The following is a 27790-nucleotide window of genomic DNA, read 5'->3' as shown; positions in this document are numbered from 1 at the left end:
TTTCCCTTTTTTTTAAATCCTTCATACCTGCTATTTCTGCCAGTTTAGTTTCCTTCTCACTGACTATTTCTTCTGTTTCTGATTCCTTCTGACTGTGTCCTCCATCACTTTCCTTTTCTATTTCCTTGGCATCAAGTTGATCAACACCATTATTATTTTCATGTCTAAATACCTTTTTGTAAACCCTCTCCATCAGTGTCAGCCTGAGGTCCCACCTGGCCTGAGTCATTACCTAGTTCCTCAACTGAAAATGCTTCGATAGGCATAGCTGGTTGCATCATGAAAATCCCTCATGACACATGTTGCTCACATGCTTTCCCTTCTTTCATTTCTGACATTTCTTCATATTCATCACTATCATCGTTTTCAGTAAGAGCTGTATGCTGCATCAGTTCCCCAATTGTTTGTTGTTTCTGTAATTTTTTTGAAGTAATTATCATAGTCATACTACTATTAGTTTACAAGGACACCTTATCTACTTTAAATACTGCCAAGATTTTACATTTTTATAAGTCTAGGAGAATAAAAATAGCAAATTTTACCAGATAGTTTGCTGAAGTTTTGTTTTCTTTAAGGATCATTTGTGCCACTCTCTAGTCTGTGATACATCTAATTTTGACTTAGTAACATGTATCTGTGTTTAATTTTCAACTCGTACTACCTGCCTAAATTTTGCCATTAATCACAATACCATCAATATTTATTCTCTGCCTCTTTTCTCAATCCGAATCAATCCTTACATAAAACTTCGAGATTAATTTTGCAAGATGCTGTTGAAAAATGTACACTTCTTGGCCTGGCACAGTGGCTCACACCTGTAATCTCAGCACTTTAAGAGGCCGAAGCAGGTGGATCACCTGAAGTCAGAAGTTCAAGACTAGCCTGGCCAACATGGTGAAAACCTGTCTCTACTAAAAGTACAAAAATTAGCTGGGAGTGGTGGCACATGCCTGTAATCCCAGCTACTCGGGAGGCTGAGGCAGGAGAACTGCTTGAACTTGGCAGGCGGAGGTTGCAGTGAGCCAAGACTGTGCCACTGGACTCCAGCCTGGGCAACAAGAGCGAAACTCCATCTCAAAGGAAAAAAGTACGCTTTTCTTGTACATAGTACAGCTCAGTATATTTTTCCCACTTTCCCAATCATCTCTCATTTTCAAATTTTTTTTCTTGCGACGGAGTTTCATTCTGTCACCTAGGTTGGAGCTCAGTGGCATGATCTCAGCTTACTGTAGCCTCTGCCTCCTGGGTTCCAGCGATTTTCTCACCTCAGCCTCCTGAGTAGCTGGGACTATGGGTGCGTGCCACCACATCCAGCTAATTTTTGTATTTTTAGTAGAGAGATGAGGTTTTACCATGATGGCCAGGCTGGTCTCGAACTCCTGACCTCAAGTGATCTGCCCATCTTGGCCACCCAAAGTGCTGGGATTACAGGCATGAGCCACCATGCCAGGCCTAATTTTCAAATTTTCATTTGTCTTTTGAGTCCACAAAATTCACAAAATAAATAAAAATGTAAAATTTGAAAAAAATGGCTAGTCCACTCCTAGAACTGAAGAAACTGCACATGAAATGTTTTTTATCTATTAACTAAATAATAACGAATATATTTTTCTTTTCTAAACAAAACCTTCATATGCGCTTTCAAATTTTTGACCTTCTTCCTTGTACTGATTATATTCTTTCATTATAATAATTTCTATAAATGAAAGAACACTAAGAGGAAAGACTATTAAGTATAAAATGTAAGATTTGTATAAAAACTATGAAATCAAACACTGACATTTGAATAATGTATTAACAATATAAAAGTAATTTCCTGCTGGACCAAATAAGGCAAAACCAAACTGCTGATCTAAATTCCACAAACAAGCTAATGGATGCAAATATCTAATGAATTTGGGTCTCTGGATAGTAAAAACTCACTAATTCAAATTGTATAAACTGTGATGATTAGGCCTAGGAAGAGGTTCCTATTGTGCCAAAGAGATTATTGAAACATGACAAGTTAAAAATTAACAAGTTAATACACAGAAATAGTATAATAAATCTTTTATCATTTACTAAAGTAGGCCTGGTAGGGCCTACACTTAAAAGGACTATAGAAAGTATAAAATATATGTCAGCTTAAAAGCAATTGCTTTCCGTTTCTGGTTGTTCTTGGTCTTGCTCTTTAAAAAGTCATGATTCTTTTAAGAGCCCTAAGAGAGGAAGGCCCAGTTGCCAGAACTGATTTCTAAAGGCACATGCCTTTGTTTCCCTAGCACAATAAAGCAGCCCAGAAGACGGAGAGCCTGGAGTCTAAGGGAAGAGGAAGGAAAGAAACAAGAAAGGTGTCTGCTTGGAAGTATAGTCAGTCAAAAATCAGTCAATATTCATTGAGCTTCTACAACTGTGTTCGAACAGCTCTCCCATATTCAAAGGAATGCTGTTATTCACCATGCCTTTCAGTATTACAGATAGAACGAATGAGGACTAGTTCTAAATTTTAACAATTTAGCATGATTCTCCTGCACTTCAGTGACTTCAATGTTAAGAGTTTTAAACTTGAAAACATGTCAAAGACACTACAAATAGAAATTAAATATTTTTTTATAGTCTTCTTCCCTCAATTTACATTTCTCCAATTTATTTTCCTAATCCTCAAATCCCTCATTCATTCATCACACTAGTCCTTAAAGCCAGGAAAAGCAAAGGATTTCAGGGCAGTCCTTTATCTCTCTACGGTTGTGAAAACCACAGCCTATTCCCTTCTTTTGCTATTTGTTATTCATTAAAAGTCTCTCTTTCCTACCCATGAACAGTCTCTAATTTCCAAATGTTTAATCTTATTTTTATGCTATCAATTTCTTGATAAATTAAAGCCCAACCAAATATTGGGAAAGGTTATCAAAGATATTCACTAAAATCACAAAATTGTAAAGCTAAAAAAGATATTAATATCATTCAGTAAAGTCAGCATAGTAATTCATTCAAAGTCATACTCAACCAAAGTCAGAGAGCCACTCTATCAATAAATGGTAGTCTTTTCCTACACATAAGAACTGCAATCATAACCTATGGCTTGACAGAAGGAAAAGTATGGCTAGTATAACTTAAGTTAGTGATCCCAAAGAGCAAATTTCAGCAATAAAATGCTTCCACTCTTGTTTCTTTACAGAAAATACATAACATCAGAACACGGCAAAATGGAGGTTATCTACATTGTATCCCTCTGTCTTTTAAATTCTAAAGTAAGTAAATGCTTACGTTTCTTGTGTTCTTTCCAAAAACCATCCAAAAAATTAACTTAAACTGCTCTTATCAACAATAATGAAAATAAATCTCCATATTATACCTTTTGTTTCTGAACTGGTGATAATTTTAATGACTTTTCATTGGAATTCAGGCTCATAATGTGTGTCTGAAATAAATAAAAAATATATATTATAAAAAGAATACAGTATATATACTATGTGTTTGTACTATATATAGAGTACAAATTTTATATATATGTGTGCATATATACATATATAATGAAGGGAAAACAGTTCAGATAGTAATAGAATCCACTCTCAATTGCCATACTAATAATGTGAGGATCAAAACAAATTTTATATGTGAATTATATCTCAATATAGTTGGTTAAAAATAACAAACAAAATAAGAAACAAGAAAGTGGTTTTCATGCATATAAGAGTATAGGAAGTATACACACATTCACATACACAATGAACTAAAATTCAAACTCATATTTAGATAAACAGATAGGAAATCATTACCATATTCAAGATATCAGTAGTTTCTCCAAGGCTTTCTACGGTTGAAGAATTATCTATCTCTGCTTCTTTGGTCATTTCATCTAGAAAATAATCTGAATGATTAAATGGGAAAAAGGAAATCCAGATTTCAACAGAAAAGTAAAAGGCAACTGGAGAGAAAACAGAAATTATTCTATAATATAAAGTGTAGGTAAAAGTCCTTTAGCCTCATGTCAGGGAAACTGAAAAGAATTCATTCACAGTGACACAGGTTTTAAAATCTTTGTGAAAGTTTAAAAATGTTGACACCAATTAGATTACAATTGTTTCATTCATATGAACAGGCAAACACTATTCCTTTGGGATAAATAACTACCCAGGTATCGAGCACTGTAATAGCTAGTCCTAAGAAGGGCCCCAACGACTTACATCCTCTTGGTGTTCATCCTCTTGTGTAGTTCCCTTGCACATTATACCAGGTTGGTCTGTATGTGCACAGCCAGTAAAATAAAGCAGACGTACCTGTGATAGCATTATAGCTTCTGTTTTGGTTATACACATGTATGCACCCTTGTGCTCGCTCTCTTGCTCTCTCTCTCTCCCCCTCCACCCCTGGCTACATACGTGTACTCTCTCTCTTTCTCTCCAATCACTTGCTCTGTAGGAGTCCATGTTGTGAGCATCTCAAGGAAGTGAGGCCTCCTGCCAATGGCCATGTGAATGAGCTTGGAAGTGGATCGTCCAGCCTCAGTCAAGCCTTCAGATAACTGCAACCCCATCTGACAGTGTGACTGCAACCCTATGAAAGAACCTGGGCCAGAACCACCCAGCTAAGCTCCTGCTGGACTCCTGACTCTCAGAAACTGTGTGAAATAATAAATGCTTTTTGTTTTAACCTGCTAAGTTTTAGGGTCATTTTTAAAATGTAGCAACAGATAACTAGTATAAATACCTAGAACCTTTCACAGAAAACTGCAAAGTTATCACATCATAAAGTAGACAATTAAAAGTCATAGGCTCTACTTGACTTTACATTTTTCTCAATTTCTCACTATGCCTTCATTGATCACTGATACATTTGGAAGTAGCTCCGTAATGAAGTCTTCACTAAAAAATGACAGTCCACACTGATCCTTCCCCTTTAAATCCACTGAATTGAATGAGCAAATAATCATTTGGTATTTATTCCATGTGCGGTAATATGCAGAATAGCAACCTAAGTAATTGCTAATTCTTTTTTATTTTTTATCATCTATATTTAAGGTATAAAACAGATGTTTTGATATACATATAGTAATAAGTTTATTAAGTATTAGCAATTACAATTTTGTTGTTTGTTGTTAAAAAATTTTAACTGCCATGAAGTTATAGTCTATGAGAAATTACATAAGTATGTTGGGAAGCAGGAAAAGTTTCACTATGGAGGTACATAGAAGGATAAGTAGAATTCTGAGAGGCAGAGATGGAGGTGTAAGGGGAAGACAATGAAGCCCATTCCTAATAAAGCAGCAGAACAGTAGTCTGAGCAAATGAGCAGAGGAAAGGAGTTTGTCTTGAAGGCTTACCAAGTGCCAGAAACACATGCTTTTATATATGTTACACTGACCCTATGACAACAAGGAAGGTTAAGTACTATATTCTCATTTTGTAAATGAAGAAATTAAGTTTCAGTGACTGTTGGTGTCCAGTGTCAATCTTAGGTGTGTCTGACTCCACAGCCCTTGTTCTTTCCACTAAGTTAGACTGAAGAGATCAGTCTGATCAAAATTAAGAATCAGCAAACTTTTCTCTAAAAGGCCATATAGTAAACATCTTAGGCTTCCTGGGCCATATGGTCTCTGTCCTAACTAACCTATGACATTGTAGCAGAAAGCAGCCACAGACAATACATAAAGGAATGGGTATGGCTTGGTTCCAATAAAACTTTATTTGTAAAAACAAGTGGCCAGCTAGATTTGGCCCAAGAGCCACTGTTTGTAGACTATCATAATACATTACTACCATAAAACTACCTATTACCAAATGAAGATTGTAAGGAAAAGACTATTGAGAGATAAAGCTAGAATTGGGAATTATATAGGAAAATTAACACATTTTCATAATTAGGAATTCACTGAAGACACTGGAGCACATGTAAACTGAATTGCACCTTAGGAAGATCACTGTGGAAAGTGTTACGCAGGACACATTGGAGAGGGCAGAGAATATAGGTTTGGAAAATACATAGCAGATTATTTAAACTGATGGCCTTGCCTCAGATTTGACTGAGAAAACAGAAGTCATCATATCTGATCCACTTGATCTCCTCACCAACAAACATACACAACTACCTATATTTGTACCCAAGTTCTCATTTGCCTGTTAAAATGTAGGATGTGTTTTTCCTGTTACCAAAGACCACTCTCTATGCTGGCCCCTCCTGTTTTGCAAGAGCTTTACAACTTTGGTTATACTTTCTCTCCTTTGTGCTATCTCCCTCTCCGGGACTACTGGCTCATTCATTACCATACAAATGTGCTCCAATATTTTCTACTGAGCCCACATCCCCCTCTAGCTGCCAGACCATTTCTCTGCTCCACTTCATTGGTAAATACACAAACGAATTATCTGCTCATCTTATCTCCTCTTCATTTCCTCATTTCCCATTCATAACTGACTCTTAACACTCTGACTTCTTCCCTGATCTTCCCCTAGAACTGCTCTTGTCGAGGTCACCAGTAAACTCCATTATACCAAATCCACTGGATACTTCTTTGAGCTATTTTCCCTTGATCTTTGAGCAGTACTTTGCATTCACGACACTACACTGTCCTAATTTCCCACCTCCTGCCTTACTGGCTGACAAAGCTGAGGAAGGCTTCTTTGCCAGCTCTTCCTTCTCTACCTCTCAAATATTAGATGTTCTTAGGGCTGCATTCTGGGCCCTCTTCTCTTCTGACTTGACTCTCTAGCAGGTGATTTCACCAACATCCATGGATTTTATTATTATTTTAAATAGAGAGAGGGGGTCTTGCTGTGTTGCCCAGGCTGGTCTCAAACTCCTAACTTCAAGCAATCCTCCCACCTCAGCCTCTCAAAATACTGGGATTATAGGCATAAGTTACCATGCCCATCTCTTTTAAATACCATCTCTATGTTGATGGCTTCCAAATGTATATTTCTAGTCCAGGGCTCTCTTCTAAACTTTAGGCTTGTGTTTCAACAATCAGCTTGATATTTCTACTTGGATGCCTCACAGATATCCAAGGCTTGGTTCTTAATTTTATTCCTCAAATGTGTCAAGCTTCCTCTTGCTTAGGAATCATCCCTGATTCCTAACTTTAATTCATACCTATGTGTGGTGCATTCATAAGTTTAGCAAGTCCAGTTGGTTTTTATGTCTATAATGTATTTCACATCGTCCCTCTTCTCTTTTCTTTTTCTTTTCTCCATCTACGCTGCAAACACCTTGGTCCATACATTATCACCTCTTGCAAAGGGCTCACAAGTACTCCTCCTATTTCTAGTCTGGCCTCTGTATAATCTATATGGAGGTAGAAGTGATCATAATCATCTTAAAGTGGAAATAGGACTGGAATACATTAGTCTACTGCTTAAAATCTTTTAATGACTCTCTATTGCACTTAAGAAAAACATTCATATCAAGTAGGTCTTCATGGCCTATAAAACCATAAATAATTTTTCACTGTCTCTTTCTCCAATACCGCTTTGTATTACCATTTCTCTCACGTTCTAGCCCCACTGATTGTCTTTTTCTTCTTAACTGCCTCCAAACCTTTGCCTATATTATTTTCTTTGCCTGAAATACATCTATTCTCCTTGTGTAGCCATCCCTTTCTTATCCTTTAGCTTAAATGACACCTCCTTAGTAAGACGTATCCTGATATACTTTTCCTCCATTATAAAGACTGAAGTCTGTGAATGATTTAGAAAATGTCACAGTATATGTTAGACACAACTTTCAAAATAAGTTTTATTAAGAAGAGAGTGTTAGCAGTCACAAGAAGACAAGAAGAGATGGCATTTCCTTTTGATCTAGCTACAAAATCATGCATATTTTCACATTCAAATCTCTGGGACTGAGAAACAATTTTCTCTAAACCATAAATGTCTTTTTTCCTTGTACACACTACATACTGCTTGTCAGAATCTACTACTTTTTCCATGTCCAGGGCTGAAGAGTACCATTAGACACAGATTCTTATTTCAAAAGAAAACATACAAAAGTTGTGGGTCAGGTGTAATAAATCAGCTCATTACTAAGGTCCTAGTTAGATATAATATCCCATTCCCATAGCCCACAATTCTTACCTGAGTTCCCAATCCTATATTACCTCAACCCTTTGCCTAGCTTCCGGATCTCAAAGATACAAAAATTATCTGTTTCTAGACCCTGATTCTTAGTCCCTGATGACAGGTTTATCTTCTTAATTTCAAATTTACTGCTTACTTTCTGATCTCCTGGTCCTGGTTTCTTGTCCTACCTCTATCAAATAGAGAAGTATGTTGGCTATTACACATAAAACTGCTATGAATCTTCAAAAAAATAAATATGTTTTGAAACTTCCAGTAATTTTCAGAAAAGGAATGTCTTCTTCAAAAATTATTTGCCATTTACTTCAAAAAATATATGTCATTGGAACAATAATTTTAAAACACACGAGAATCCCTAAATTTAATTAAGAGAGAATATTCCCTCTTCAGACATCCTGCAGTAACATACAGACACTCCTAAGATACACAAATATCTGTAAAGAAAATTAGTTAGAATAGGTATAGCATAGTGAAAGAGCTGGGATTACAACTTAAAACGTGAAATCTGTATCTAACAGGTAGTGAGGTAAAGGTATTAATATTAATCATAACAATATTTACTGAGGTGTTTCTAGAGGTGCTGGGCTCAATGCTAATTATTTTATATGCCTGATCTCACTGAATCCTCTCAATCACTCTCTGAAGTCAGTATTATTAAATCAATTTCAAAGCCAAGGAAACTGAGGCTTAGAGAGGTTAAGTAACTTTCCCAAAGTCAGTCACACAGCTAGTAAATGTCAAAATTGGCATTTGACCCCAGATCAATTTAACTCCATATTCCATGCTCTTCACCATTATGTTATACTGCCTAAATATAGAATTTCACATAGATCCAGAAGACCTGCATTCAAATTCTGACCACTTCATTTATAAGCTGAGTGACCTTGAGCAAGTCACTTGATCTCTCCAAGCCTTGCTTTTCTCATCTCTGAAATGAGGACTGTAACTCCCTCCTAAGTTCATCGAGTGGTTTCAGGGTTTAAAGGGGATACAGTTAAGGAAGGTGCTATGACTGTTACCCACTGCTCTGTAAAGATACGCTGCTGTGGTTACATGGCAGTCTTGGGGCACCAATGGTGCTTTCTATTTGTAAGGATATTCCTGGATTTGAGTTCAAATGAGGGATGTTAGGTTCTAACCAGGGAGAGAACAATTTAAATAACTGGAGAAAACATCTTAAGATAAACATAAAAACAGGAATAAAAGGCACATTTATCCTGAGAGCAGACAGAGTAGCAAATGTTACCTGGTTCCTCTGGGCGCATGAGGTCCTGTTCAGATAAGACGCTCGGTAGGAGGTTACTCTCAGAACAACGTGCAAAGACCGAATTGGGGGGAAAACAAGCAGAAAGGCCAAGAGTCCCTTCTATTGGAGGTAGTGTTCTCATCATTGAAATAGAATCTGGAGACCTCTCCTTTAAAATAAGCAGGTTAAACAAACTATTAAATGATGTTATAGATTTAATATCGATATAAACCTTCCTAAAAGTTGCAAAAATATTTAAGAGAAAGAGTTCAAAGTATGCCAACACTCCACAGCATTTACTTCTCAATTCCCAAAGGCTCAAAAACATTTTGTTCTGTTGTCTCTGTATCTTAGTTGCTCTAAATTTCAATTTGGAAGCTTTATTTTTCACATAACGGGGGAAAAGTGTGTGTGCATTTTCTCCACACTGCCTAAGAAACAAAAAATTACTTAGAAGATGTAAATTAACAACAACTACAAAACACTGATGGGGTATTTGTCAACTTTTCCATATACGCTTTTTCAAACAAAACACCAGATTTAACCTTTTTACTTCAAAAGAAATATGTTGGCTATTACAAATAAAACTGCTAGGAACCTTCAAAAAAACATGTTTTGAAACTTAGAGTAATTTTCAAAAAAAGGAATGTCACCTTCAAAAATTATTTACCATTTACTTTAAAAAACATATGTGCCATTGGGGCGGGGCTTGATGGCTCACGCCTGTAATCCCAGCATGCTAGGAGGCCGAAGCTGGTGGATCACTTTACGTCAGGAGTTCGAAACCAGCCTTGGTGAAACCCCGTCTCTCCTAAAAAGACGGGGTTTTTGGTGAAACCCCGTCTCTCCTAAAAATACAAAAAAATTAGCCGGGCATGGTGGTGCGCGCCTGTAGTCCCAGCTACTCAGGTGGCTGAGGCAGGAGAATTGCTTGAACCCAGGAGGTGGAGGTTTCAGTGAGCCAAGATTGCGCTAGTGCACCCCAGCCTGGGCAACAGAGTGAGACTCTGTCTCAAAAAAAACAAAAAACAAAACAAAAAAACCCCCAAAAACAAAACACACACACACACACACACACACACACACATATATATGTCATTGGAACAATAATTTTAAAACACAGAAGAAAATCTCTAAATTTAATTAAGAGGGAATATTTCCTCTCTCTAATTGAAGTCCTTATTCCTTTGTTTTCCCATTTCATTGTTTATAGTGTACAATCTTCCACTGCTCATGAGGCTTAACTGAAAGACAAAAGAATGTAGCATTATATAAGTCCTACAGAGTTCTGAACAACGTAACATTGTACCTATAGTCAACGATACCGTATTGCACACTTAAAAATCTGTTAAGTGGGTATATTTGTTGTATTTTTACTACCATAATAAAAAAAAGCATATAACAAGGTGAAATTCAAGCCACATGCAGTTGAAAAAACAATTCAGCATTCAATGTGAGGTGATAAAATAGGACTATAAAAGGATGCTTTTATAGCACCATTGTCTATATGCAAAGGTTTTCTATAATTTAAATTTTCCAGTTTGTGTCTTTAAAAAATGCATTAAGCTTTTCTGAATTTTTCTGAATTAACTCTAAAAGTTTGTAAGCACTTAACTCTAATAATTTTATTTAGCAAATTTATCTGAGAAGACCCTTTGATTTAAAAAGAAAACAGATTTTTTTCTTCTAGTTTTCTTTGTAGTGCTAGATAATACTATTATACAGAATAGGCCGCCACTGTACCCTCTCTCTTCGCCGCATACGTGCTGATAGAGTTCTCTGCAGTACATTTCCTGAGGTTAAACTGCCATACAGCAGAAAAGTTGCCACAGATAAGCAAGTATCACTTATTTCATCGAATTCAATTTCTTTTGCCACACCACGATGAGGAGCAGCAAAAACTACCATGTGACATCCACCACAAGCAACCTGCAGCATAAATCCACAGAAAAACGAATCAACATTGGCTTCAAACACAAATGAGTTTTTAACAGTTATCAGCTGTAAGACATTTACTTAGTGATAGTCTTCCTAGACAGACTGACTTGGTGAATCTGTCTATATGTATGTGTGTGCACAACGAGAATGTGTACACAATATGTATAAAATAAGTACACAATTGGCCGGGCGTGGTGGCTCAAGCCTGTAATCCCAGCACTTTGGGAGGCCAAGGTGGACAGATCATGAGGTCAGGAGATCGAGACCATCCTGGCTAACACGGTGAAACTCCGTCTCTATTAAAAATACAAAAAATTAGCCGGGTGTGGTGGCGGGCGCCTGTAGTCCCAGCTACCTGGGAAGCTGAGGCAGGAGAATGGTGTGAACCCAGGAGGTGGAGGTTGCAGTGAGCCAAGATTGCACCACTGCACTCCAGCCTGGGTGACAGAGCAAGACTCCATCTCCAAAAAAAAAAAAAAAAAAAAAAAAAAATGTACATAATTACCATACATATTCTTTAAACACTGTGATTGAAAATTAGAACAAGTTTAATCCACCATTTAACTTTCAATTTAAAATAATATAGAGAAAAAATATTTGGCAGATTACATTTCTCCTAACAGTTAGAAAATGTTATTTTAAACTGGGAGAAACATTAAAAACGTGAAAAATTGCTCAGAGAAGTTCTACTAGAAGAATTTTTTTTTTTAAAGTATAAATCAGTCTCTTGGGCTAATTATGTCTCTAAGCCCTCTTTATATGAACATTTTCTAAGTTTAATGCTTAAAAGTAAATCCTTAGAGGAAAATAAATGCAAGTATGCATGATGACGGAACAATAAAAAATGAAATCAGCATTCAAAGAATTTTGAGAAATAAGTCATTTTCAAGAAAAATGCTTAAAAAACCCCATAGTGCAGTATTTTCTGTACATAGGTACTAGATACTTTATAATGTTCTATTTTTCCTTCATAATACTTTAAATTTTAACATTTATATATATTTTTGTATATCCCTTTTAAAAATCCCTTTAAAAAATTTTGTATATCACACCTCCTATTTCTTATTTTGACCTAGAAGTGCTAAAAGAAACTAAAGAAAAACTATTTTGCTTATGAAGTTAATCTAACTGAAAGTAATATATCTCTTTTTCGGATTCTCAAAAAATTTTCTTTCTGGGTGATATGATTTTATGCTGGATAAATAAAGTAAGTGCACCCAATATCATAAGCAACACACAAGTGGCTTGTACTGTTCTGGGGTGGAGAGAATAACAGTGAAAGTCAACATAGACTGGAGATGTGTATTGGTGAGTATTTTTGACAAGAGAAGCTCTCAGTGAATTGTACAGTATATACTTGTAAATTATGAAGTCACTCAGACCAAAACATAATGAAAGTAGCATGAACAGAATTTTTGTCTGTTCTTATAGAAATCAGAGAGATATATTAGGATGTAACTGTATATCATGAGAAGATTGCAATTTTACATGATGCAATGCAAGATGGAGATGAAGCATTGTTACTATTTCCAACCTGAAGTGCATGCTGACAATGCTAATTTCATGGCTTTGAATGTAAGAAAAGTTAGTGCATGCTTCACTTTGTGTTTGCTCAGAAAGTATTTAGTTAAGGTTTACCATACTCAAAGCACTACAATAATCCTCACAGGAAAAACAAATATAGCACCAAGGATCAGTGACTGATTGCAGATTCATGATATGTTAGCTGCTCTGTGGTCAACATTATTCACTATCCAGAACTAGGACATGCAGTTTGACAGTGGCCTTTCTGTTCAGATTGTTTATACTTTCTCATGCCCAATTTCCATTCCAATCAGTGTGATTTTTCAAAGAAGTGTAACCAAAACTAAGAATGAAGTGTGTGATTTTTTTTACATAAAGCAGAAACAAACTCTAAATTAAAGCATCCATTAGAATTTACAGACATATAAATTATTCTTGCACATGTATTAGCCAAGAGCCTTTCAGTTGTGAATAAAAGATCCTCAAATGAGTCTACTCTAGACTAAGGAGATAACTTACTGGTCTGCAGAGTCCACAGGAAGGGGTGAACCACATGAGCAGGGAAAATAGGACAAGAATCTCTGTAAAGATTTGAACTACAGACTCAAATGCCAACAATGCTGTCCTTATCTCTTTTTGATTGGCTTCTCTCGGCATGCCAACTCCATTTTCATCACACTCACTTCCTTCATAATGGAAAATGAAACTTTAATTGTTCTCAATTTTATATTCTGTGGCTTGAACCACCAAGTAGATTTCCTAAATTCAAAAACCCAAAATAAGTTTGATTAGGTTCTTTCTCTTAGACCAATGCCTTGAGATGATCAAGTAAGAACACAGCAACTTTCATTGGAAGGTCTTGGTTGGAGCTGAAAGAGAAGCACTTCCTGAAATAAGGAGTTGATAGTGGTCAAAATAAGAGCAGTCCCTTAGACCATATGTTTGCAAAAGCAATGTTAATCATGTTTGTTAGTGCCCCTCATTAAAGGATCCAAGTAATGAGTACGCATAATTTATGACAAGAAAAGGATTTATTCTCCCAAAGCTGTGTTTTATTGGACAATAAAATGACTACGCCTATTATGTTTCCTATTTTTGCAGTTGCTACCAGAAACTTCAGAATTAAAATACACAGTCAATAGCCAGCTTACTTCAGGTTCATGGAAACATTTTCTACTATTTTCTACAAGTTTTCTTATTTTTAATTTTTTTTACTGTATTTTTCTGTGCCTTAAAAAAGTTCTTTAAATTAGTTTTAAGAACAGATGAAGAAAAATAAATATAAATGACAAGAAGCCCATATCATTGACCTCATGGGTACTACACTTCCTAAAATAATCTCCTCTAATGAATGTCATGGGCCAATAAGTGTATGAGAAAAAAATTCTCTGACAATTAAAAAGAACATTATTAGTTTTCCTCTTCATCAATTTGGACTGCTGTACAAAAAATGCCATAGACCAGGTGGCTTATCCACAACAGAAATTTATTGATCGCAGTTCGGGAGGCTGGGAAGTCCAAGCTCAGGGCACCAGCAGATTCCATGTCTGGTGAAGGCCTGTGTCCTCATAGACAGCTATCTTCTCACCGTAACCTCACATGGCAGAAGGGTGAATGAGCTCCTTTGGCTGCTTTATAAGAGCAGTAATCCCACTCATGAAGCCCTTATGGCCTAATCACCTCCCAAAGACCATATTCCTAATACCATCACCTTGGACATTAGGATTTTGACATATGCATTTTGGGGGAAACAAACCTTTAGACCACAGCAACTGGGTATATTAATTTTATTAATCACAAATCTATTTTGACTTGAAAATTTCAAGCATTTTACTATTTGTAATTACTGACCTTTCATGAGCATACTGTGTTACTTTCCTAATACCTAGTTCTGCATTCTTCATAAGGAGTAAGCACAATTCTTGCAGATGTGTAAATATCTTCCCTCCATTTACATACAACTTAAACTGTCTTTTTTTTTTTTTAGACAGAGTCTTGCTCTGTCACCCAGGATGGAATGCAGTGGCCCAATCTTGGCTCACTCCAAGCTCAGCCTCCCTGGTTCACGCCATCCTCCTGCCTCAGCCTCCTGAGTAGCTGAGACTACAGGTGCCCGCCACCACGCTCGGCCAATTTTTTTTTTTTTTTTTTTTTTTGGTAGAGATGGGGTTTCACCATGTTAACCAGGATGGTCTCGATCTCCTGACCTCATGATCCACCCGCCTCAGCCTCCCAAAGTGCTGGGATTACAGGTGTGAGCCACCGTACCTGGCCTCAGAACTTAAACTGTCTTCTAATGCAAGAGTAGAAATAATTTGCAAAAGAAGACATCTTGTCTTGGTTGTCAAGGAAACAGCAGTGAGAGCAGAGGTTGGCCCAGCACAGTGAAGGCAGAGAGAGGAGAAGCAGCAGAACAGCTGTGGCAGTAGAGGCTGGTTCCACTCTAGCTGCTCAACGTTATTTTCAACTTCCCTTTGTAAGTGAGTTGGACTATTTACTCCTTCCCATCTTCCTATAATCAGGATAAAAACATTCCTTCCCACCTTTCAAATCTCAGCCTGCAGACCTGTATAGGAGTGAATGAACAGAAATTAGTCGATTTTAAACCAGTGGCAAATATCTTCAGAGGTAGAATTTTTCTTTTTTAAGTGACTGTGGCCCTTGAGATAATAGTCCTATTGCTGACTTTCTTGACATGTGAGTGAGAGGTTGTCAGTTGTTTACAGAGACTGTTGACGACCATTAGCATAAACAATATAGAAATAAATTGATAAGTGAGGCATCGTTTAGTGATTGACTTAAAAGAATTTTTTTTTATTAATGTTTGTATGTTCTGACTTCAAAATAAGAATGGTTTTAGAATGTGATTTTAGAAAACAAATTTATTATTTTAAAGAAAAATTCTTTAAGTGAGGTTTAACAATGGCAGTCATTTATGGTTTTCTTTTTTTGAGGTGCACAAACACAAAGAATTGTGCAACAGCAAATGTTAGAAAGCTTCTTGCTTGTGATGACTGACTTGGGTCTCTCATAATTTACCAGATTCCAGGTTTTTGCCTCCACAAAACATGTCTTTCAATGCAAAGAATGAAAGTTTCTCCTTAACATGGGCAAAATATTATTTGGGCTTATTTGTATTTTTATAGCACATCTATATTTGTATAGCACATCTCTCTATACAAATTTATATTAATTCCTGATGACAAGTTTTTCAGTGACACATTGCTGAGGCACACTGGCTCTGCCCAGCAATTTGTAGGAGTATTAGACAATCTGGTGGCACAAACCAAAGATTGTTAGCCCAACTTTAGTGCCATTGAAAGTGTCTTTGCCTCTTAAGGCCTAGTCTCAGACGTTCCTCAAAATCACTTCTGCACCATATTATATTAGTCTAACCAAATCCTAAGAGGAGTACAGACTCAAGGAGTAAACAAAAAGACAAAAAGATATCCTTCCTTCCTTCCTTCCTTCCTTCCTTCCTTCCTTCCTTCCTTCCTTCCTTCCTTCCTTCCTTCCTTCCTTTTTTTCTCTTTCTTTCTTTATTTTTTTATTTTTATTTTTTCCTGAGATGGAGTCTGCTCTGTCCCCCAGGCTGGACTGCAGTGGCAGGATCTCGGCTCACTGCAAACTCCGCCTCCCGGGTTCAAGCGATTCTCCTACCTCAGCCTCCCGAGTAGCTGGGGATTATAGGCCTGTGCCACCGTGACTGGATAATTTTTGTATTTTTAGTAGAGATGGCCAAGCTGGTCTCGAACTCCTCTGGTGATCCATTTACTGTGGCCTCCCAGAGTGCTGGGGTTACAGGCGTGGGTCACCGCGCCTGGCCGATGGAATTTCTTCATGAGAGAACCTGCAAACCATAGTGGGCGATGTTCTCACCCTTTGTACCTATATGTGACTTCTTTTCACCTGTAAAGTATTTTTACTGCCACCCTCAAAAGTCTAATGGCTCCCAGGCTTTTGGCTTGGTAAATGGGGTGGTGTTTACTGCTTTGCAGAACATATTGCATTGGAGAAGACTTTGCGGCAGCCAAGTGAAAGTTTGCTCTGTTGCTCTGGATGTAGATTTTATCTTAGAGATTGCTTTGAACCGAAGATATGTATTTTTTGAATCATCATTTTATATCACCGAGGGGGATTGCATAGAATGAGTAGATAAGATAATTTACGGTTGTTCCCTAAGGAGGAACAAGGTTAAGGAAAGCCAGAAATACAGAGCAAAGAAGACCAGGAAGAGAAACCAGCTAGCTGGGAGAAATATTTGAGAGGAGCAGTATCAAAAAGGTAAGGAGAGACTGGTCCAGAGGTAGCAAGTTATCTCAATTGATTACTCATGCTCAGTTATAGATTAAACTCCTGTTATATTTTCCCCCCAGCTCCTTCTCACTACTGCACTGGACCAGTTTTAAAACAATACTTAAGGAAGGTGTCAGACATTTAATATGAAGAAGGAGAGAATACCATCAAATTCTTTGACTAGATCAAGAACGTAAGAAATAAAACACATAAATATAACATCTTGGAATATCTGAAAAAACAAGCATCACTTTTCCTACAAAATTACATTACTATTACCAAGGTATAGCATAGTATATTAAAATATATTAGGTCATAAATTGACATTAGTGGATAAATACTCCATAGCACATTATTGAAGAGTAGATTAGTGACCAAAACCTAAATATCCCTCATTGACTTCATCCAGTGAATTAAAAAATTGCAAAAGATAAATTCTGTGTTTCAAGGCAACCTTGGTACTAACAAAGGATGAGAGAGAGAAAACACAATGCAAGATAATACTGAGATTTCAGTCAAATAAATAAAACAAAGAAACTCAACTTGTTAACAACTCCCTTCTTGACTTAGGTATTACATCCCCAATGCATGTGCGTGCACGCGTGCGTGCGCACACACACGCGCGTGCACACGCACACACACATACCAGGCAAGGTGAAGATCACTGATGAGATGGGCAAGGGGCATGGCCAAGGGAACAACAAGGTGATTAGATTAGTTATCCAAGAAATCATTGCAGTGTCAAAGAAGTAGTGAGTAGATTTCCATTTCTCCCACTGTTTTTGTTTTGTTTTGTTTTGTTTTTTGAGACAGAGTCTCGCTCTGTCGCCCAGCCTGGAGTGCAGTGGGGCGATTTTGGCTCACTGCAAGCTCCGCCTCCCGGGTTTACGCCATTTTCCTGCCTCAGCCTCCCGAGTAGCTGGGACTACAGGTGCCCGCCACCACGCCCGGCTAATTTTTTGTATTTTTAGTAGAGACGGGGTTTCACTGTGTTAGCCAGGATGGTCTGGATCTCCTGACCTCGTGATCCGCCTGCCTCGGCCTCCCAAAGTGCTGGGATTATAGGCGTGAGCCACCATGCCCGGCCTCCATTTCCCCTTTCTAATGGAGTTACATTGGGTGTGGTAGGGGTTATTAACTAGTCTTTTAGGTGTAACTTGTTAGACCATGAGAAACCACATCCAGGCCTGTCTCAAAAGCTGCTTATTACTCAATACCTTGGCTTGGAAAGAATGCAAGATTTGTTTTGAGTTATATTTCTTTGGTGAGAGAAAGATTGCATTTCGTATTGTACATAGGATGATTTCTGGTATTAGGAATACTTTTGGAAAGATCTATATGTAGAAATAATAGTACAACCAGGCACAGTGGCACATACCTGTAGTTCCAGCTGCTCGAGAAACTAAGACGGGAGATTGGCTTGAGCTCAGGAGTTCCAGACTGCAGTGAGCTGTGGGCAACAGAGCAAGACCTTGTCTCTAAACAAATAAAAATAAAATGCAGGCTGGGCACAGTGGCTCATGCCTGTAATCCCAGCACTTTGGGAGGCCAAAGCGGGTGGATCATGAGGTCAGGAGATCGAGACCATCTTGGCTAACATGGTGAAACCCCGTCTCTACTAAAAATACAAAAAATTAGCCGGGTGTGGTGGCTGGTGCCTGTAGTCCCAGCTACTCAGGAGGAGGAGGCAGGAGAATGGTGTGAACCTGGGAGGTGGAGCTTGCAGTGAGTGGAGATCGTGCCACTGCACTCCAGCCTGGGAGACAGAGTGAGACTCTGTCTCAAAAAAAATAAAATAAAATAAAATAATGCAAAGTAAAAGAAGGACACACAATTGAAAAAAGAAGTAACAGTGCATGTCAAAGTGTCTTTTTTGAAAAGAAAGACCTGCCATTACCTTTCCAATATCTTTAGTGGCCATAGGGCCAGGCACATTATCTATGCTGGATCATTCAGAGAATCCTGTTACTCTATCACAACTGGTTCAAAAAAGATTCTGTAACCTAAGTACAGAGAAACTGATTTTTTTTTTTTTTTTCTGGAATTCTATAATAGGATCAAGAGGAAGAAAAAGTGATTGGGAAGACAAAGTTAGATTAAGAGAGAGAAAGAGAGACAGAGAGAGAGAAAGAGATCTCACATCTATGTGTCAAACTTTGTAACTAGAAGTGTGTCAGTCAGAGGCTGCCAACAGCTGTATATATGCATATAAAAGTAAGCCCTAGAGAAAAAGTAGAGAGACTGGGGGAAAGGGACATAGTCCTAGCTGGCAACATTGTTATAGTACCTGGATATCACTGGGTCTGATGATTCTCCTGGAGCACTCCCAGTAGGGTAAACCAGTGAATTCTTAAGCTGGTTTGAATTGACTTTCTGATACTTGAATGTAGGAATTTTTAATACGATCATGTAAATCAAATAAGACACAAATAACAAGCACCAGAAAATACAACATAGTCCTACAGAAAATGTGGGAATTTATAAGTCAATATTAGAAAGTGTTGAGTAAATTATTTCTGCTGTAATACATGAGCAAAAACTTGCAATTATGCCCTCAGGGTCTTAGCTACATATGATGGAGGGAAATGAATATTCACTTAAAATTTAAAAATTACATATTAAGTAATTGAAGAGTAAAATCATCTGCTAACAGTAATTATTCTTTGTGATACCCTAAGTGTCATGAAGACAAAATAACAGAAAATGACAAAACTCACTCATTCAAAGGTTGACCTATAATATGTGTTCACGAGCTGGAGTCACATATACAACAAACACAGGGAAATGGTTAAAAAATATAGACTTATTTATTTAAAAATAAATCTTCTGGCCTGGCACGTTGGCTCACGCCTGTAATCCCAGCACTTCCAGAGGCCAAGGCAGGTGGATCACGAGGTCAAGAGATCGAGACCATCCTGGCTAACACAGTGAAACCCTGTCTCTACTAAAAATGCAAAAAATCAACCAGGTGTGGTGGTGGGTGCCTGTAGTCCCAGCTACTCTGGAGGCTGAGGCAGGAGAATGGTGTGAACCCCTGAGGTGGAGTTTACAGTGAGCTGAGATTGCACCACTGCACTCCAGCCTGGGCAACACAGTAAGACTCCATCTCAAAAAATAATAATAAATAAATAAATAAATAGATCTTCAGTTTCTGTTTAGCCAGAAGAGCTTAATTGAAAATTAAATATGATTATTAGAATCTATATTGTAACTCTTAAGAACTTTCTGGTCAGACACGGTGGCTCATGCCTGTAATCCTAGCACTTTGGAAGGCTGAGGCAGGTGGATCATGAGGTCAGGAGATTGAGACCATCCTGGCTAACACGGTGAAACCCTATCTCTACTAAAAATACAAAAAATTAGCTGGGTGTGGTGGTGGGTACCTGTAGTCCCAGCTACTCAGGGGGCTGAGGCTGGAGAATGGCCTGAACCTGGGAGGTAGAGCTTGCAGTGAGCTTGGATCGTGCCACTACACTCCAGCCTAAGCGACAGAGCGAGACTGAAGAAAGAAAGAAAGAAAGAAAGAAAGAAAGAAAGAAAGAAAGAAAGAAAGAAAGAAAGAAAGAAAGAAAGAAAGAAAGAAAGAAAGAAAGAAAGAAAGAAAGAAAGAAAGAAAGAAAGAAAGAAAGAAAGGAAAGAAAGGAAAGAAAGGAAAGAAAGGAAAGAAAGGAAAGAAAGGAAAGAAAGGAAAGAAAGGAAAGAAAGGAAAGAAAGGAAAGAAAGGAAAGAAAGGAAAGAAAGGAAAGAAAGGAAAGGAAAGAAAGGAAAGAAAGGAAAGAAAGGAAAGAAAGGAAAGAAAGGAAAGAAAGGAAGAATTTTCTAAGCCATGACCCAGAGAGAGTCAGCTATCTCTCCAGTGACACTACCAAGTAGGGGAGGTGTAAGGCATTCTGTCATGCTTTGAGGGACTCTGAGATTAAGGGAGGTGTGGTGGGCAGAATAGATCCACATGTGGGAATAATTTTTCCCTTCCTCCTCACTGCCTTCCAGTCTACACACACATGCGCACACACACTGACCACCACTGCCACTGCCACCACCACACACTTTTCATTCTATGGTTTCTCCCCTAACATTTCCAAAGAAGACCACAATATCCAGTTCCAAAAATTAAATAAAAATGTTTTTTTCTGCCTGACTCCTTGTACCCGAAATGTCAATCCCTGTATTCCAAATCAAGCTTGTAATCCACAGGCTTAAAACTCTTGTGATCATCTGACATTTCATCTAACTAATCAAATTCTCGTTATGCTATTACGCTTTAAGCACCAGGAAGCTGAAAGCCAGATTTGCAGGAGCTCATTAGACAGTGCTGTGTGCTTCTCTGTACATGGTTATGGGCTGAATTACATTACCCCTCCCCAAATTATCATGTTGAAGGCCTAACTCCCAGTACCTCAGAATGTGACTGAATCTGGAAATAAGACCTTTAAAAAGGGAACTGAAATAAAACGAGGTCATATGGGCAGGCCCTCCTTTTGTTCAGTATATCTGGTGTTGATATGGTTTGGCTGTGTCCTCATCCAAATCTCACATTTAACTGTAATAATCTCCAGGTGTCAAGGGCGGGGCCAGGTGGAGATACTTGAATCATGGGGGCAGTTTCCCCCGTGCTTTTCTTGTGGTAGTGAATAAGGCTCACAAGATCTGATAGTTTTATAATTAGATGTTCCTCTGCACAAGCATTCTTGCCTGCTGCCATGTAAGATGTGACTTTGCTCCTCCTTCGCCATCTGCCATGATTGTGAGGCCTCCCCAGCCATGTGGAACTGTGAGTCCATTAAATCTCTTACCTTTATAAATTACCCAGTTTCAAGTATGTCTTTATTAGCAGTGTGAGAACAGACTAATACAGGCATCCTTATTAAAAAAAGAGATTAGGACACAGATGTATACACAGGGAAAACCATGTGCAGACACAGGGAGAAGGGAGCTATTCATAAGCCAAGGAGAGAGGCCTCTGAAGAAAACAGCCCTGCTGACTCCTTGATCTTGGACTTCTTCCAGCCTTCATAATTATGAGAAAATAAGTTTCTCTTGTTTAAGCACCCAGCCTGTGGTATTTCTTAGAACAGTCCCAGCGAGTCAATATACTGAGGTCTTCCCACTGCTTCACAATTTATCAGCTCAACTTTCCGTTTCCAGAACTATTTATTTTATTCTCATTATTGTATATTTTCTCATAAGATACATCACCTGTGTGTGTGTGTGTGTGTGTGTGTGTGTGTGTGTGTGTGTGTGTGTGTGTGTATGTGTACTGAATAGATTTTTTAAATACTGATAGTGCTGTTCGGGTGCAGTGGCTCACCCCTGTAATCCCAGCACTTTGGGAGGCTGAGGTGGGCGGATCACCTGAGGTCAGGAGTTTGAGATCAGCTTGACGAACATGGCAAAACCCCATCTCTACTAAAAATACACACAAAAACAGTCAGTTGGGCATGGTGGCGGGCGCCTGTAATCCCAGCTACTCAAGAGGCTGAGGCAGGAGAATCACTTGAACTTGGGAGGTGGAGGTTGCAGTGAGCCGAGGTGGTGCCATTGCACTCGAGCCTGGGTAACAAGAGTGACACTCCCTCTCAAAAATTAAATAAATAAATAAAATATTGATAGTATGGCTGTTCTCTCAACTTCACTGTGTTGAAATTTGTGATAGTTTACAAACATCCTTAAGTTTTTTAGTCATTTTTAAAATCTACACTTTTTGTATTGGTCACAGCTTTGACTAATACATTCTCTGGCATCCTGGAGGTACCAAATGTCCCATTACAGTTCAGTTTCTGTTTAACCAGAACCCTAATCCTAATGCTCCTTTGTACAGTCCACAATGATAGTTAAACTTGCATAGCCTTCAAAAGAAAAAAAAAAGTGAATGATCAGTGTTGCTAAGAAGTCATAAGTCTTAAGAAAATGATCCTTCCAAGTCTTTGGGGCAAACATTTTAAGATAAATGAATAAATAATCAACCATCAGGGATAACCTGAAAACAGTTAACCAAAGTAGTTTCTTTTTTTGTATGACAATTGGGAAATCTAAATCCCTCATGCAGATTAATTCTGCTGTCCACTTCAAGGAGATGATTCACATTCTGAGTCACCAAATTACTCATTTTTAGTGCTATCAGTGGTAACTGGACAGAGGTTGGGATGAAAACCAGAGAAACACAAACTTTCTCTGTGTCTCACCTGCAATTGCTGATTCATATATTTCCTATATACCTAACAAAATATTCATTTTTTTATATTTGTGAAATACATTGAAATGAGGAGTTGGAGGAGGAAGGAAGGCAAGGAGTGAGAGAAAAGAAAGGAGAGAGATGAAGAAATGAAGGAAAGAAGAAAGGAGGTGAGAAGATATGAAGAAAAGAAGGAATAAAGGGAAGAAGGAGGATAGTAGGGAAGGGAGGACAGAATAAAGAAAGAAAAAAGAAGGCCAGGCGCGGGGGCTCACGCCTGAAATCCCACCACTTTGCAAGGCCAAGGCAGGTGGATCATGAGGTCAGGAGATCGAGACCATCCTGGCTAACACAGTGAAACCCTATCTCTACTAAAAATACAAAAAATTAGCTGGGCGTGGTGGTGGGCACCTGTAGTCCCAGCTACTCGGGAGGCTGAGATGGGAGAATGGCATGAACCTGGGAGGCAGAACTTGCAGTGAGCGAAGATCGCACCACTGCACTCCAGGCTGGGTGACAGAGCAAGACTCCATCTCAAAAAGAAAACAATAAAGAAAGAATAATTAGGTAAAAATAGACAAAAACAAAAATGAAAGTAAGAAAAGAAGGAGGAAGAAAAGAAAATAATGAAGAAAATGATTAAAAATATAAATGTCATTAGGCCATAAAAATAATAGAATGCCTTCAGCCATTCAACCTTAATTAGTGTGTTCCATCTGCCCAAAATATGACAAAATATATTCAATATGAATTATCCTGGACTGGTTTATCATATGAAATCTTCAACAGGTGTTTTCATCTCCTTGGTGGTACTAAGCCTACCGCTCTGAAGTGTAACAACTTACAATTCCCTGTGACTCTACAAGATGCAGCTGTGAGGATTTCTGAGCAATACCTACTTGTTCATGTGGGCAGGGTTTTATGCTAATTGGGAAGCTTTTTCAGTTTAAATATGTAAACCGCTTGTTACTCTTCAAAGTCATTAACTTGACACCTGCCAGAAAAAGAAATGAAATCGATATAAATCAGTGCACAGCCGTTGGAATTGAATTGAGCTTCCAACCCTCCTGCTGTCTGTGTAGAGGAAACACTGTGTAGACACAGGCTTGGCATGGACCTCCTCCCAGCCTCCCCGCGTCTGATAACAGAACGGTAATACAAAGATGCTTCTGGCCGGGCATGGAGGCTCACACCTGTAATCCCAGCACTTTAGGAGGCAAGTGCTGGTGGATCACCTCAGGTCGGGAGTTCGAGACCAGCCTGGCCAACATGGTGAAACCCTGTCTCTACTAAAAATATAAAAATTAGCCGGATGTGATGGTGGGTGCCTGTAATCCCAGCTACTTGGGAGGCTGAAGAAAGAGAATCACTTGAACCCAGAGGCAGAGGTTGCAGTGAGCCGGGATCACGCCACTGCCTGGGAGACAGAGCACAGAGCAAGACTGTCTCCAAAAAAAAAAAAAAAAAGGATGCTTCTGCACATTGGCCTATTTCCTACAGAGATGGAAAAAGTTACTTATGGCTATTAACTATTTTCAAACAAAACCCCACTCTTATGCTTCTGATGTGGGTAAATCTTTGTAAAAGTGTTAGGAACGAAAAGTAAATAAACAAGTCCCACCCCTACCTTCAGGGATCTAACCCTGTAGAGAATTAGTGAGGTGAGAAAGAGATTCAAATGTATTGAGCATTTCCTATAAACCAAGCACTGTGTTAAGGGCTAGGGTCAGATATGATTTCTGAGTTCATAGAGACTGAATCTTCTAAAGAAAGCCATTGATTACATTTGCATGTAAGTGTGACAAATGTATGAATGAGAAATACAGAATGTTATAAGCTTCTATATTTGGGGTCAGGAAACTGCAGCTCATGGGCTAAATCCTGCCTGTTTGCATGGCCTACAAGCTCAAAGTAATTTTAAAAATTTTAAATGATTGCATTTTAAATGCTTATATAGCTACCTACCTAGTACCTTTGATTTTGCCTGTCAGCCTACAAAGGCTAAAATATGTTCTATCTGGCCCTTTATGAGAGGAGTTTATAGATTGAGCCTATAGAGATTTGACCCAGTTCGGGTAGTAAATATTATATATCAACTAAAAATTACGAAACACTATGAATACAAACATTTTAGTAATATATATTTTATTAATAATGTAATAGAAAAACGTGAACATAGATTACATAAAGTTACATGGCATACACAACAGCATAGAGGACCATAGGGTATGTTGGGTTCTTGCTTCAGGTGACCTGGGGTTTGGATATTAGGTTTTTCCATGTGTATCTATTGCAGGGACAATTATCATGGAAAAACTTTTTTCCATAAAAAGTGTCTCTGTACAATGGGATAAATTTTGATTTGGAAAAAAGATTGAAATTATTGTAGATGGAAAAAAATAATTTACTTATTTTCTTGTTAGAGAATCAGGGAAGTTAACAGTGTAGGTAAAGGTTGGAATTGGAGATGAGATTTTTTGTAGTCCCAGCTGAAACATGATGTAACAGCAGGAGTGATGGAGAGAAAGAAAGGGGGTTTGCAATGAAGATGATGTTTTGCTATGCTTTCTCAGTATGAATGGAATCAGATGATTGTTACCATAAATCACTGAAATGAGAAAGAACAAAAGCAACTATGGTGATATCACCGGGGACTTTCAGAGCATGCCTAAGCTTTTCAAGCCAGACCTGAGCAAGCAAAGATTGTTATTTTTGAAGTCCTGAACTGCTCGGTGATATCAATTTTAGTTTCTTGAGGTTTAAGAGATCCTTTTCAACATTTTCATTGCTCCAAAGATAAAATCTGACACAACCTGTATGGGTAGAAAGTGACCTGTGAGTCTATACCACTGCTAGAATGTAATCTAATGGTGGGCAACAGTTTTAGCCCCACTGTCTTTGCCTCTCCTATGCAAGTGCTAATAGCTCCATAAATATCCCTCAATAAATAATGTTTTTTTTGAACAAAATAAATAACTGGATGAATTAATGAAATATGTAGCTAAGTTCCACCTAGCAATTAGCAACTTATGGCCAAAATTGTCGTTCTAATCTTTATCCATGACTTCATCTTAACTTCTTTTCTGTCTTGTTTATTTGGAAATTTTAACTTCCTCGAGTATTTTCAAACTATTTTTGTCAGCCATTTATAATTCTTGTTTCACAGAAAAAGATATGAATTAACAAACAAGCAGAGAGATTGTGGCATATCTTGAGCACTTAGCATTTAGAATGGAATGAGAGAGAGTCATATAGCAATACTTACCATGGAGTTTTCCTTCTCATGCACTTCACACAGGCATTACTACATCAGAAATAGTTATACATATTCTCATAGTAGGAATGCCCAAGTTCAACGTGGGAATCCATAAGCCAAGCTCATATAGCAACAGCATCCATCTCTGGTCTGAAATACCTCTTATTTCCTGTTTCAGATATTGTGATACCTCAGTAAGGCTAAGAAGGCAGCCCAAGTAGATAACACCCTGGCGTTCTGGTGGAGTTTAAAATCATTATATTATGTAGATTGGGTTGCAGATAGATTGCAGATATCAACTGAAGCTTCTTCTTTTTTTTTTTTTTTTTTAGACGGAGTCTCCCTCTGTCGCCCAGGCTGGAGTGCAGTGGCGCGATCTCCAATCTCCGCTCACTGCAAGCTCCGCCTCCCGGATTTACACCATTTTCCTGCCTCAGCCTCCTGAGTAGCTGGGACTACAGGCGCCCGACACCACGTCCAGCTAATTGTTTGTATTTTTGGTAGAGACGGGGTTTCACCGTGTTAGCCAGGATGGTCTCGATCTCCTGACCTTGTGATCCACCCGCCTCGGCCTCTCAAAGTTCTGGGATTACAGGCGTGAGCCACCGCGCCCGGCCTTAACTGAAGTTTCTATCAGTAAACAGGTCAAGACTTTGGGACTGACTGGCTCACTGGGATAGACATTGTCAAGTTTAAACAATGTTTGCTATAATGTAGGTAATAATAAAAATAATTTTTAAAAGCCTGCCAAATATTCTTACTTCACCTGATATAAGATCTAAAAATAGGAAGCACAGCATTTACTGTTTCTGAAACCTTTTATTCTTCACTGAAAATAACCTAGTTTTCCTAGCTCAGCAGGTATTTAGGTAATCCTTCTCAACATCATCTCTAAATAAAAGCTAAAACATGACACTACCTGTTTATTGAAAAGAAAAGTGCCAGGATTTTATATGCCTGATCCCAGCAGCAGGCTCAAGGGATGAGAAGGTCTAGGGAAAGCAATGGTGGTAAGTACATGTCTGAGTTTGGAGACCTTCATTTTTGTACTGATACGATTGTAAGAGAACATTCCACATTGTGTACTGGTTGATGAAACATAAGAATTTAAAGTGAGGCTGCTTTAGTTTTTGTTGTTTGTTCATTTTAATATTTTGCTTGTCAAAATAGTCTGGCACTCCCAGTGAGTTTTTTTTTTTTTTTTTTTTTTTTTTTTTGGTGGTGATGAGGTTGGAACAGTAGAGGTTTCTGTTGAGTTTCTGGGCAGAAATCCCTTAAATGGAGAATATGTGCCGTTGTCTGATAGA

At 38.2% G+C, this 27790-nt stretch overlaps 1 protein-coding gene across 1 annotated transcript in view; it reads right to left on the bottom strand.

Annotated features, from left to right (window-relative positions):
- LOC140712458 (uncharacterized) overlaps positions 1-27790 on the bottom strand; it is a 98675-nt gene that overhangs the window by 10911 nt on the left and 59974 nt on the right. Inside the window, 5 exon segments of the mRNA XM_073019519.1 lie at positions 233-413; positions 3335-3400; positions 3759-3850; positions 9298-9466; positions 11041-11264. Coding sequence (XP_072875620.1) covers positions 233-413; positions 3335-3400; positions 3759-3850; positions 9298-9466; positions 11041-11264 — 732 coding nt within the window.

The sequence above is a fragment of the Chlorocebus sabaeus genome, chromosome 9 (genome assembly GCF_047675955.1).
Source record: "Chlorocebus sabaeus isolate Y175 chromosome 9, mChlSab1.0.hap1, whole genome shotgun sequence".
Classification (NCBI taxonomy): domain Eukaryota; kingdom Metazoa; phylum Chordata; class Mammalia; order Primates; family Cercopithecidae; genus Chlorocebus; species Chlorocebus sabaeus.
This window is presented reverse-complemented; position numbering and strand designations above follow the sequence as displayed.